This window comes from Canis lupus, chromosome 33 (assembly GCF_048164855.1).
Source record: "Canis lupus baileyi chromosome 33, mCanLup2.hap1, whole genome shotgun sequence".
In the NCBI taxonomy this organism is placed as follows: domain Eukaryota; kingdom Metazoa; phylum Chordata; class Mammalia; order Carnivora; family Canidae; genus Canis; species Canis lupus.
In genome coordinates, this window is record NC_132870.1 from 752,913 (window position 1) to 766,780 (window position 13,868).

At 39.0% G+C, this 13,868-nt stretch overlaps 1 protein-coding gene across 22 annotated transcripts in view; it reads left to right on the plus strand.

Annotated features, from left to right (window-relative positions):
- Nucleotides 1-13,868, plus strand: part of ART3 (ADP-ribosyltransferase 3 (inactive)) — a 207,748-nt gene that overhangs the window by 180,401 nt on the left and 13,479 nt on the right. For all 22 annotated transcript variants that reach the window (XM_072810518.1, XM_072810520.1, XM_072810515.1 and 19 more), the window contains exons 2-3: nt 811-888; nt 6,875-7,586. In XM_072810518.1, the coding sequence (XP_072666619.1) occupies nt 811-888; nt 6,875-7,586 (790 nt within the window). The remainder of the gene's footprint in view (nt 1-810; nt 889-6,874; nt 7,587-13,868) is intronic.

The following is a 13,868-nucleotide window of genomic DNA, read 5'->3' on the forward strand; positions in this document are numbered from 1 at the left end:
AAGGAACCAACCTTTAATTGAATCTGTTAATGGCTGTGGGACAGCTTCAGCTCTTGAGGGCCTCTTAACCTCCTTTCAGTCTCCTAAATATTGGGACAAGTATTGGACCTTTGTCCAATAGAGTCGTATAATCTTATTAGAATTACTGCCTACCCAATTTTTTCTTATTTTCATTCCTGCCATCAGAAATGTATGCAAGACACTTGTTTTATACTTGGGCTTCTCTTGAATGTGAATATTTGGGGGATGGAGCACCTTTGGTTAACCCTCTGGTTAGAACCACTGCTGGTCTCATCATTCCCTCCATCCTATCCAGATGGGTGTGACTTAGTTTGTAAAAAAAAAGATAAAAGAATGAATTATGTGCATGGACAATAATTACTGAAGAATTTTTGGAAACTGGGAGCTAGGAGACCACCAGTCTGAAATGGTTGGTTTTTAATTTGTGTTATTTTATGTGTATGCTGAGGAGAAATTTAGAGATAGAAGGAAAATGTGATTCCCAGTGACTCTCTGTGGTGGGAGGGACAACATGGCTGGAGGAGAATGGAATTGGACAGATTGAATCTTGAGCAATTTGCTGAAGTTCTCTGAGCTTTTGTTTCCCTATCTGTAGTATGAGGATGTTAGATTACCAGATAAAATCTAATGGCCCTTCCAGCCATTGGAAATTTATTGATAATCACTTCCTGACCATCATGATACCCACTCTCATTCTGAATGAAAATACATATAGTGTGTCATCCTGCTCTACTTCCCTAAACTACTTTTTTAAGACTGCTAAATTGGAATTTCCTCATTTTAATTTAGAAGAGAAAAATGAAGACAGGACATTTTGTTATGGTCACCATGCTGCTGGCAGCTATGATTCTAATGGACATTTTCCAGGTAATGTTGGGAATGGGAAGTATGTAGTCATTGGAATGGGAACTCTTGATATAATGTTGCCTGAGGCATCTGTGTGGGTTGATGTTGGAAATGAGAGCAGATAAAATAGACTAGGTAAATTAGTTTTATAGAAGTAGTTTTTATCTTTTCATTTTACACTTTAGAGACAGGCTAACTGTAGAAAGTTGAAAAGATTAAAATTAAGCAAACAGAGGAAAGTAAAAATCATCCACAGTCCCTCCACTCAGAGGGAAAGACTTAATGTTAGTGTATAGTTTCCTTGGCTTTTTTCTGTGTCTGTGTGTGTGTGTGTGTGTGCAATTTAGAAAAATGGGTTCACACTGTCCAAAGTATTTTTTTTTACTTTGCTTTTTAAGTTACTTCTGTACCATAAATGTCTATATCTTTAAGTATTCTTAAAATACGTATTTTATCCAAATAATACAACACTGCAGTGTTCGGTATGTGTATTTTATTGAACTATATAATGACCATCTTCTCATATCCAGTGTTTTTTTTTTCTGATAAAACTTTTATGATTTTATTTTTTATGATTGAATCTTTAAACTTTGTGACATATTTTTATGTAAAATATGAGCCAGGTGTCTCATTTGATTTCTTTCCCCACAATGTTAAGTGTCACTTCACTACTGAATATTTGTCCACTGATTTGAAGTGCCTTCTTTGAAATATGTTAAGTTCTTAAAATTGTATTTTTGAATTTAATATTCTGACCCCTTGTCTGTGGAATCATTGCATATTCTGTTGCCTGTACTATAGTATGATTTTTTTAAAAGATTTTATTTATTCACAAGAGACACAGAGAGAGGCAGAGACACAAGCAGAGGGAGAAGCAGGCTCCCCATGGGAAGCCTGATAACAAGACTCGATCCCAAGAGCCTGGGATCATGACCTCAGCCAAAGGCAGACACTCAACCACTGAGCCACCCAGGCATCCCTGCAGTATGATTTTTAAAAATGAGGTATAGTTCACATGTCATAAAGAAAAAATCACCATTTTATATAATTCAGTGGTTTTCATAAATTGACTGTGTTGTACAACCATCACCACTATTCGTTACAGAACATTCCCATCACCCCCAAAAGAAGCCCTGTAGCTATCAGCAGTCAGTCCCAATTCCCTCTTCCCTGCATCCCATGCAACCATTTTTTTAAAGAGATTTTATTTATTTATTCATGAGAAACACAGAGAGGCAGAGACACGGGCAGAGGGAGAAGTAGGAAGCCCTATGTGGGACTCGATCCCAGAACCCCAGGATCATGCCCTGAGCCAAAGGCAGATACTCAACCACTGAGCCACCCAGGCGTCCCTCCCCTACCAACCATTAATCTACTTCCTGTTTCAATGGATTTGTGTATTCTAGATATTTCACTTGAATGGAACCATACCGTATCTGACCCTTTGTGTGGCTTCTTTCACTTAGTGTATTGTTTACAAGGTTCAACCATGTTGTAGCATATACTAGTACTTCATTACTTATTAGAGCTGAATAATATTCCATTATATGGTTATGCCACATTTTATTTATCCATTTATTAATTTTCTTCAAAGATTTTATTTGAGAGAGAGAGAAAGAGCATGAGCAGGAGGCAGGCAGAGGGAGAAAGGAAGCAGACTTCCTGCTGAGCAGGGAGCTTGATGCAGGGTTCAATCCCAGGACCCCTAGATCATGACCAGAGCAGACTGAGGCAGATACTAAACCGACTGAGCCACCCAGGCACCCCTATCCATTTATAGATTGATGGACATTTGGATTCTCACTTTTTTTTTTAAAGGAATGAATAATCCTGCTCTGAACTTTCATGTACAGATTATTATGTGAACATGTTTTCAGTTCTCTTGGGTATATACCTAATTTCTGTTATGTGGTAACTTTATGTTTTAATATTGGAGGAACTTCCAAACTGTATTCCCAGGGGCTGCGCCATTTTATATTCGCACCAGCAATGTACGAGGGTTTAGTTTCTCTACATCCTTGCCAACAATTACCTTCCATTTTTCCCCTTATGATTATAGCCATTGTAATGGGTGTGAAGTGATATCTCATTGTGGTTTTGATATGCATTTTTACATTATGCATATCAAAGTCTTTTGTAACATAATTTTCATGTGTGTTCTTTGAATGTTCCATTATTTGTTTAACCAGTTTATTTTCATGAACATTCAGATAATTTCACATTTTTTGGTTATATTTTTGTAATAAATTTTTAATAATTAAATTTCTTTAGTATTGGCTTTTGTTTCAGTGGATAAAACAGAGGATGAAAATATAAGCAGTGTTTTCCCCTAGCCTTTTGGACAGTCCCTAAATATCCATTCAGTTTTCCCTGAATGGTGGTGGCATTTGTGAACTTTTTCACTGCTCAAGGCACTCACTGTACAGAACACACAATCAGCTGTGGCTTTGGGCCAGAAAGACTGAATGCCTAAAATTAGACTGGTGGAGACTGGTTAGAGGCATAGGGAAAAGATAGGAATATGCTGGATAGGATATGATGTGACTGTGATACGATGTGACTCAGATATGATGTGAGGAATGTGGGAGGTGGTTTCAGAGTGTTACGTCATATAATACCTTGAAGTCTGGAAGATGAATCAGGTATCATTGGCCAAGATACACCATGGTACATTCTGTGCTGCAGAGGAAAGTGCATTTCTTGGCTAGGAAATGACAATGATTTAATCTCCTGAAGCTCAGATTCCCATTTCAGGAAACTGACCTACAGACCCAGGAGTTCAGGGGTCTCAGTGACTTCCCCAGCAGAATATTCTGTGACTGGTAGTAAAGATAGTTTCTCATGCTGGCACAGTTTCTTCATTTGTAGAATGATGTTACGAACTGTCTGTCCAAGCTTTCGTAATAGTTGTTAGGAGGAGAAAATTAGTCTTTTGGAAGTGCTACATAAATCTCAATGAACTTTATCATTGGACATTTTGTTTAAGAAGATAGACTCTGGGGCCAGATTGCCTGTCTTCAAATCTTGATTTCAGACAAGTTACTTAGTCTGTCTTAGTTTGCTCATCCTTAAAAAAGGGGACTAATATTACTTACCACACAGAGTTGCCATGAGGATTAAATGAATTCATTAATATATAGAAACACTTAGCACTTAGCATACAGAAGACACCCTGGAGAACTTTGTTAGTTCTCAGTGATGCAATGGCCACAAGAGGGTGACTGAGAAGAAGATACCTAGGAAAACTAAAAAATGAATAGATGATGGTGTGTAAGGACCAGGTTGTTGATAGCTGTTGTAGGCAGTAGGACAATAAGTTTGGTCTTAGACTATTAACAGTTGATAAGTTTGGTCTAAGACTATTAACAGTTGAAAAGTCTTTGTGCAATTCAAATGAACTTAGTAAGTAGACAGTTGATGATACAGGTCTGGCACTTACAAGGACAGGTCAGAGGTATTTAGATAATTGATCCTATGGACATGTATATAATTGCCTAAGGGCAGAGTTGAAAGTTAAAAAATAAGAAGCCTTGAGAAACTCCACCACTTAATGGCCAGGAGAGTATGTTGCATCTTCAAAGGAACCTAAGAGATGTTCCCCTTAGCGAGAGCTGTTTGAGTGGAGGAATGTATGTCGGAAGCTGATTGGAGAGGATTGAATAGGAGTAGAAATGAAATGGAGATAGGAAGGTGGATGTTTCTTTCAAGAAGGTTTTGAGGGGGAGAAGAAAGGAAGCAGATAGTTATCCTGGGATACTTACTTTGCTTTTTTAAGTTGATTTTCTCTCTCTCCCTGCTTCTCTCTCCCTGCCACACACAATGTCACTCACACACACACACTTTTTAAGAATCATTCATGCAGGGGAAAAAACAATCATTCACACAGAGGCTGGAACTCTACCAGCTTCTGGCTAATAATTTATAGTTTCCAGCTGAGGTCTCCTGCTTAGGTAGCAGTTTAGGCAGCCAATGTACAATTACAAGTATAAAATAGTGGAAAGAGAAAGCAGTGAAGGCATTGTCCTTTTATTTGTAGAAACCCTTAAATGGTGTCCCAGGGCAGATTTGCTCATACTGTGTTTTCATCCATAGGCCAGAGTAGAGGGTTCTTATTTTATAGGATTTCTATTCCTTTAGTGCCTACAGTTCTTGGTCAGCCCACTTGAAAGAATGAGGCAGACCAGACTAAGAGTGGTGGACAGCAAAGCAAAGTTTATTGAGTGATAGTACAAAGCTCCTGAAAAAGGAGGAGAGACCCAAGAGGGTTGTCACCAGAGTTTCTAAGTCTGGAAGCTTATATGAGCTTGTTAGCCGCTGTTTTAATGTGATTGATCCTCCCAGTGCCTGTCATCCAATCAGGTTTTTGTCATCTATTATGTGTGGAAGGGTGGCCAGCTCCTTCCAGGGTGCTGTAAAATCCTTTTAAGGGTAGTTTTCTTTGGGGTGGAGGGAGAGGCTTGTCCCTGCCTGCCTTTCTTCTGACTATCCTTCATTAATTTATTTCACTTGAATATTTTGTTTGGAATTCAAAAGGTAAATGTGACACAGATCTTGCTCTTGAGGAGCTTACAGTATAATACATGCATTCCTATCGTGGAATAATGAAGATAACCACAGCATGTTGAAGGCTTAATAGGTGGTAGGCAGTGTGGGTAAGGGCTTTGCATATATTCATTTTATCATTAGTTCTTTACAATAGTCCTGCAATTAAGATATTATTTCCTGTATCCTTATTTTTAGATGAAAAAAATTGAAGCTCAGAAATGTAAAGTAACTTTCTCATATCTAATTAGTATCTAGTTATGGAATTCGAACCCAGATCTGTCTGGCTCCAAGCTAATGCTGATTATATATTACACAACCATATGTATATGTATAATATATATATATATATATATATATATATATAATTTAAAGATACATTAGGCCTTTCTCGTTGTATGTAACAGAAACAAAACTCAAACTAGTTCAAGCAAATAGGGAATTTATTGATTCTTATGACTGAGGTAGAATATAGTCTTCAGGTACAGCTAGACCCATGGCCTTAACTAATGTCATCAGCGCCTTGTCTCTTGTCTCTCTCCCTTTCAGCTCTGCAAACCTTCCTTTGTTGGCTTTGTTTACAGATAGGATTCTCCATGGAACTAAAAGGACAACTGTTGGCTGCCCCAAGCCAATATTACTGTCAGAGCTTATGGTTGTAGAGGAAGAAAGCCTTATTTCTCTCCCCTGGGAGAGCTCTTGTTTTTAAACCTGCATCACTGGGGCACCTGGGTGGCTCAGTCAGCATCTGATTCTTGATTTCAGCTCAGGTCATGATCTCAGAGTTGTTAGATTGAGCCCTGCATGGGGCTCTCTCCTCTCCCAAGTGTGGAGCCTGCCTAAGATTCTTTTTCTCCCTCTCCCTATTCCCCCCTTTCCCCACCTCCATCCCTGCTCACATGCTCTCTTGCACTTGCTCTCTCTCCACTCAAAAAAGCCCTGTGTCATTGCTTTTCATTGCAGTGGATGGTGCAGAATCAGTACCCAAACCACATGGACAAGGGTGGGGGGATCCTCAAAGAAAAAGAAATAATACTTACCATTACGTATTTATCATGTACAATATTTCACAGGATATTTCAGATTCATTGAGCAGTCTTAAGGGGTTGAAAAAATTAGATAAGAATATTGTTCAGAGTTCCAGGACTGCCACCCATTTCTTCAATTTCATGCTCCTTTCCTCTGCACCATAAAGTTCACATGAATGAGTTACAGTCATAATCATTCCCATACTTCTCACTGCTAACATTTGCTATTCCATACAAAAAGGTCACAGCTGAGAAAAGTTATCAGTAACAGTGGAATATACTTCCTACATAAAAATCATGTCCAAAGTTGGTTCTAAGCAAGGAAGAGTTTCTAGGCAGGGCATGAGAGGGTGGGGACAGTAAGGGAGAGAAAATGATATATACCAAATATCTTATTTCAAGAGTATTAATAATTTCCTTTTCCTTTTCTTTTCAAGATGAAGGCTGAAATGTTAAACATGGCAGATAATGCATTTGATGATGAATACCTGAAATGCACTGACAGGATGGAAGTCAAATATGTTCCCCAACTGCTGAAGGAGGAGAAAGCAAGCCATCAACTCTTGAAGAACGTGTGGGAAAATGCAGAAGCCAAATGGAAAGCCCAGAAGACTCACATCTTTCTCCCTATGAGTTTTAAAGATAACCATGGAATAGCACTGATGGCATATGTTTCTGAAGCTCAAAGACAGACTCCTTTTTACCATATGTTCAGTGAAGCTGTGAAGACGGCAGGCCTATCTCGAAAAGATTATATCTATGACTTCCAGTTCAAAGCTTTTCATTTTTATCTGACAAAAGCCCTTCAGTTGCTGAGACGACCTTGTGAGGACAGTTATAAAAATGCGGTGTATAGTATAAGCCAGGATACCTCATTTGCATTTGGAGGGCTAAATCAAGCCAGATTTGGCCATTTCACCTTGGCATATTCAGTCAAACCTCACGCTGCTGATGACCAACACATTCTGTTAACCATCCACACGTGCTTTGGTGTTGCCATTGAAAATTTTTTTGATAAAGAAAGTGAAAGAATTATTTTAATACCTCTGAATGAGATTTTTAATGTGTCACAGGATGGGGCCAGCAATAACTTTATCCTTCAAAGCACAAACAAGACCTGCAGCCATTATGAGTGTGCATTTCTAGGTGGTAAGTATCTCTGTTCTGTCTCTGCTTATCTGAAGGGAAGGAGTGGAATCCTTAGGCCCAGGGAAAGGTCAGGAAAGAAACTGACAGATGTTTGAAAGAAAAAACATTGATGATGTTAGCTCCCTTCATATCATTTAGGGTTTTTTTTCCTGTAATTTAATTTTGTCAGAATAATACATTTATAGCATTTTGGAACATTAAAGAAAGAAAATACTATAAGGCAGTGTTCTCAACTGGGCAATTTTGCCCTGCAAGGTCATTTGGCAGTAACTAGAATTTATAACTGTCACAGTTGTACTTAGTTGCCATGACTAGTCTCTAATGGGTAGAGGCCAAGGACACTGCTAAACAAAAGGCACAGAAACAGCCCCCACAACAAAGAAGTACCTGGCCCATAACTTTACTTATAAGGCTTACAATGAAAAATAGCAACTCCCTGCCCAACTGCTCTCTATCCTCAATTTTCACTCCTCAGTGGCATTCATTTTTAGTTTTTCAGCTAGTTTTTAGTAACATGCTTCAGCATGTTATTTCTTGATTTGAAATTTTTAGATGTCATCAGTTATATCATCAGTAACTCAGACTCTTTTGTCTCTCTGTTCCACCAGTCTTAGCATTTTGGGTTTATTGATTCATGTTTGCAGTGTGACTATTGGAGCTGCAGGTATCAATCCATGTTCAAGAAAAAGGGAAGTAGCATGGCAACTATATCTATTTGATCAGGAAAGTAAAAGCTTTCCCAGAAACTCCTAGTAGATTTCTGATTACATATCATTGATCAGAACTTGATAATCTATAGCTTGAAGAAGAAAGCTTGAAAAGGGGGTAATTAGCTTGTCCAACCTCTCTAGTGTAGACAAGGAGAAGGGAGTTAGAAATAGCTGTCATGTCAGTAAACCAAATCTACCTGATAACCACCACCCTATGTTCTTCCTTAGTATTTGTGCATCTCCACCTTCTCAATCTCCCAGTGTAATAACGACTGGTACCTTTTTATTTATTTATTTTTTAAGATTTTATTTATTTATTAGAGAGAGCATGAGCAGGGGTAAGGGGCAGAGGGAGAGGGAGCAGCAGACTTCCCACTGAGGAGGGAGCCTGATGTGGGGCTCCATCCCAGGACCCTAGGATCATGACCTTGAGCCAAAGGCAGACGCTTAACTGACTGAGCCACCCAGGTACCCCAAGACTGGTACCTTTTTAAATATCTCTTTTACGCCAGGATTATTAGTTATATGAGTTTTCTGTTTCCTTAGGTTTTTTTTATATCCCGTCAATAATTCATCCCCAAATCCTGAGAAATATAAATCTCCTCTTAGTACATTTATTTTTTTTTTTTTTTTTTTTTTTTTTTTTTTTTTTTTTTTTTTTTATGATAGTCACAGAGAGAGAGAGAGAGAGAGAGGCAGAGACACAGGCAGAGGGAGAAGCAGGCTCCATGCACCGGGAGCCCGATGTGGGATTCGATCCCCGGTCTCCAGGATCGTGCCCTGGGCCAAAGGCAGGCGCCAAACCACTGTGCCACCGTTTTCAACTCTTAGTACATTTAGACATATAAGATACTCTCTTTTTCTTCTTCTTCTTCTTTTTTCTTTCTTTTTTTTTTTTTTTTGTTAACAGAATAGACTCCTTCTGAATTCCCCCATCATACTGCTCTATGATATACTTTATAGGCCAGCTGAATATCCTAAAATCTCTCCTCACAACTGTAGAAATTTTCTTTTGTTTCTTCCCTGTGAAGAATCCACTATATCTTGAATTTTCTTCTCTTTCTTGAATTATTCCTTTGTTTGGCAGGGATAATGGGTTCTCTAAAAGTTTTTTTGAGAAAAGAGACATCGAGGGAAATTTTTAAGACTTTGCATGTCTGAAAGATCTACTTGTAGGCTTGAATAATAGTTTACATAGATTCGTATTTTTGTTTTAGAAATAATTTTCCTTGGAATTTTGGAGATATTCCTCCATCGTCTTCTGATTTCTGATGCTGCTGTTGAAGAAAAATGTGAAGCCATTCTGATTACTAAAACTTTGAATTAGACCTTACATTTTCCTCTGGGTGGTTTTAGAATTTTTCTTTATCCCCAACATTCTGAAATGATATGATATTGTGGCTTGGTGTATATGAGTGAAAGAATACCAAAACCCTTTCCCCTTCTTCCTATGAAAATGGCCTCTTGTTGATCTTCTAGCACTGTCTCTCTATAAATCTACTGAAGGTAGTTTCCTTGTACCTGAGCTATCATTTTGGGAGCTAACGAACAGCCCTGGATTGCTATGAGGACTTGTGTTGAAGGGATATATCTGATGCTGCCCTTCTGCTAAATAGTGTGCTGTGTTCCTTGCCTTGCATTCCTCTGCAAAACTGAGTAAACTGGTGAGAGAAGAACCTTTTTGGGTCTTATGAATGTGACTGTCTAACTGAACCCAAAACCAGAGCTGCTGTTGAAGCAGAGTGGGTATTGCAATATGACCTCAGAAGTGGGATAGACTTTTAGACCTTGACTCATTATAACCAAGGCACTATGAGATTAAAAAGAACAGATAGAGAAATGCTGGCGAGACACCATGCCTGGGTGGGGGGCTGATCCACTTATGATTTAGTGGCAGAAGTGTTGTGGCAGCAGCGCTTCAGGCACAAAATTTAGGGAAGGTCCTTACTCTCAGAGTCCTACACTTGTACCATCTGCAAAATTGCATGATTTTAAGAGTGAGTGCCTTTATAAATTTTGCCCTCGTAGGCACCTCATTTGCCTTACCGCAGTTCTGGACCTGAGTTGCAAGTAAATGAAACTGTTCACCTTGAGAGGGCAGATGAGGACTGGAGTGAATAAATTTGTATTGAGAGGAAAAGTGCCCATTCTCCTCACCAACCATATAGTGGACCTGACCAAAATCCAAGCCGGTTAGAGTTGGCTTATACAGCTGTGGGAGCTGATTATGGACATGCATCTCTTCCCAGTTTCTCATATATTGCAGTAGCTTGAAATTGGCCATGGTTGAGAGCTTAACCATGGAAATCAGTGAACACTACAAATCAGGACCCCACCACCCACCACAGAACCTGTTCAACTAAACTAGGACATCACAGTCAGAAACCAAGTTGAAGATGGGCTGACAAAATGATCCCACTTTGGTGCTCCCAGTGCATTCAGCTAAATGCCATTTGTGGAGGCATTGGTTATGCAAAAACCCTGGCTGCAGTCGCTATTGGCTTGAAATCAGTCACTGGGTGATGGACAAAAGGTGATACTGAAACCCACAGAGTTGTTGTGAGTGGAATTATGAACAAATGGGGTGGAGCCATTGGGTTGATTCAGAATGAGCCAGGGCACAGATCAGCATGAGGAAGTGCAGTATGAATTCATGTGAGGAAGGCAGGAGAGGAAGATGCACACCACTGTGGGGCCTGCCCACAAGGGCAGGCAAAGGCTATACAGCAAGTTAATGTTCAAACCACAAGGGGAGACCTTTGTGGAGGCTCACATGCACTGTTCTTTTGGGTAGCTCTGACAAAGTCCACTGCAATTGTGTTGATTTAGTGCCAAACTGGAATCTAACCAATGTTCTCTGTTGCCATCTAGAGACAACTCTTGGGATCTCAGGGGCAAAAACAAAGCTAGTGTTTTCAACACTATGAAGGATAATAGGCAGGGGTTTTAAAAACTCAAGCTAGGAGGATATAATCAGAACCTTGTTACATTGTGACTGAATATAACTCTGGATGAAAAAATAGTCATGTCTAAATGGGATAAAAAAATTATACTAAATTTAGCACTAACACAGGCCTGTGTTGTTTTAAACTTGCCCAAGATAACTAATTTTTTTAAGGCCCACAATAAATTTTTATCTAAAAAAAAAATAGATCAGTTGTTTAGGAATTGGAGAAAACATCAATGTCCCATTAGATAATACAGTTTCCTGGTGGTGAAAAATACTGATTTTGGTATTAATCCAAGATTATGTCAGTGAACTGTGAGTCCATGACAACAACACCCTTTCTCCTTCCTCATAGGAAAATTACTACCAGTTAATGTTCTTCTATACAGTTTTTCTAGAAAACTTGGTTAAATGTGGAATGTCAGTGGTGTAGTCAGGCTATGTATGTTATTTTTAAAAAATGACCCCATTTGGAAAACTACCTGGATTGGGAAGACTATAGATGAATTGTAATACCTGGTGGAAAACCATAGCTTTGGGATGCCCTGTCTCTTAGAGTGCAGATTAAGGTTTTATTGGAAGAACATTTGGAGAAATAGTAGAGTATACATCATACTCTGAACTCTATTTTGAACAGGGTGGGCATAGATCATCTGGCATTTTAGCCAGTGTTCCTATAGAGAGGGGCAAGGCTGTATATATGTAATATGTTCTACATATTAGAGTCATGGGGGAAGGGAATATCAAGACTCTTTGGCTAGAAAAGTGACCCTGTTAGAAAGGAGGAGCACCTGGACTCCAGTGGCTGGTATTACTTTGTTAATCTTAGTCAGACATGTTGAGCCCAGTTCTCTATTAAGGCATCAAAAGGATAAAGGAAGATAAACCTACAGAGCTATCAAAGATTTAGTTTTTATAAATCTACACCTAGCCCTTGAGGGCTCATTAAACATAAGTATCTTACTGGTTCTAAAGGACGCTCTTTTTTAGGCTTCCTTGGGAGGAGTGAAATTTCTGTGCTGTTGTCTGAGATTGTCTGGAACTGGGACGTCAATAAGATCTCACATAGTTAGAACAGATAGGAAGTGACATATTCATCACCATGAGAAATTCACAGTATGAGTTAACACCTAGAGCAATTGGAAGGCTGTTCAGACTGTTTATCTGTATTTATAGCAAAAGAGAGTACTCTTTACCACTAACTTCCTCTAGACTTTCATCCACCAGACTTGTTCATCCCTATTGTATCAGTCAGGATTCAACCAGAGAAACAGAATCAGTAGGAAATATATAAGAAACATATATGAAGCCAGTAACTACAAGGAATTGGCTTATGTGACTCAGGCTAGCAAGGCAAGTCTGAAATCTGTAGGTCAGGCTTTCAGGAAGGGCAGGCAAGGACTCTTGGACATGAGCTAAAGCTGCTGTCTATAGGCAGAATTTCTTCTGGGAAGCCTCAGTCTCTTAAGGTCTTTCAGCTGATTTAATCAGGCCCACCAGATTATCATGGCTGTCTTTTTTACTTAAAGTTAACTTATCATAGACTTTAATCACATCTACAAAATACTTTCAAGGCAACAATTAGATTAGTGTTTTACTGGATAATAGAAGACTGTATCCTAGACATCTGACACATAAATAAAACTGACCCTCACATCTATATTAGTTATCCATCACTGCATAACAAATTACTCCAGAATTTAGTGGCTTAAAACAATGTTTATTATTTCACAGTTACCTTGGGTCAGGAATTTGGGTGTAGTATATCTAAGTCTTTTGGCTCTTACTGTCTCACAAGGCTGCAGTCATCATAAGACTTGACTGGGAAAGATCTGCTTCCCAGTACTTATTGGCAAGATCCAGTTCCAGTTCCTTATAGGTTGTTAACTAAGACCTCAGTTCTTCATGAGCTGTTGACCAGAGACTTCTCTTGTTTCTAGCCACATAGGGCTCTTCATAGAGTATCTCAAAACATGGCAGCTTGCTTCATCAGAGTAAGCAAGAGAACGAGCAAGAAAGAAAACCAGTAAATCATAGCCTTTCGCAACCTAATCACAGAAGTAATATCACCAATGCTATATTCTCTTTGCTAGAAGTAAGTCACTAGTTCACTACACACTCAGAAGGAGAGGATTATCTAAGGATGTGAATACCAGGAAGCAGGGTCATTGGGAACGATGTCAGAAGCTGCCTACCATAATACCAACCCATTATGTGCTGTCACTTCCTCTTGGGATGATCCAGATTGGCTGTCCTTTTTCCATAATGATTAGTTCATAGTGACCTCTCTGGCAAGGAGATTAGCTACAGAACCACTGGAAGCAAAGTTAGCTTCCAGTTTCATATACTGGTGTTTTTGATCTAATCAATATGAACCATTTGTCGTTTTACTGAAATCATATGAAATATATATTTATCTACTGAAGTAAAAGCAGATATTATATAAATGTCCATCCACTAAGGTCAGAACAAGCAAACCTACACAAAAAGGTGGAGAGCATACCATTCCTCCAATTCACCTCATTCTTCAACACCTAATTCCTTGGTACTTAGGAACTCAGCCAAGATAGAGGTTAGCATGGTTGTATGCAACTTATAAATAGCTGAGACAGCCAGTCAGTTCTG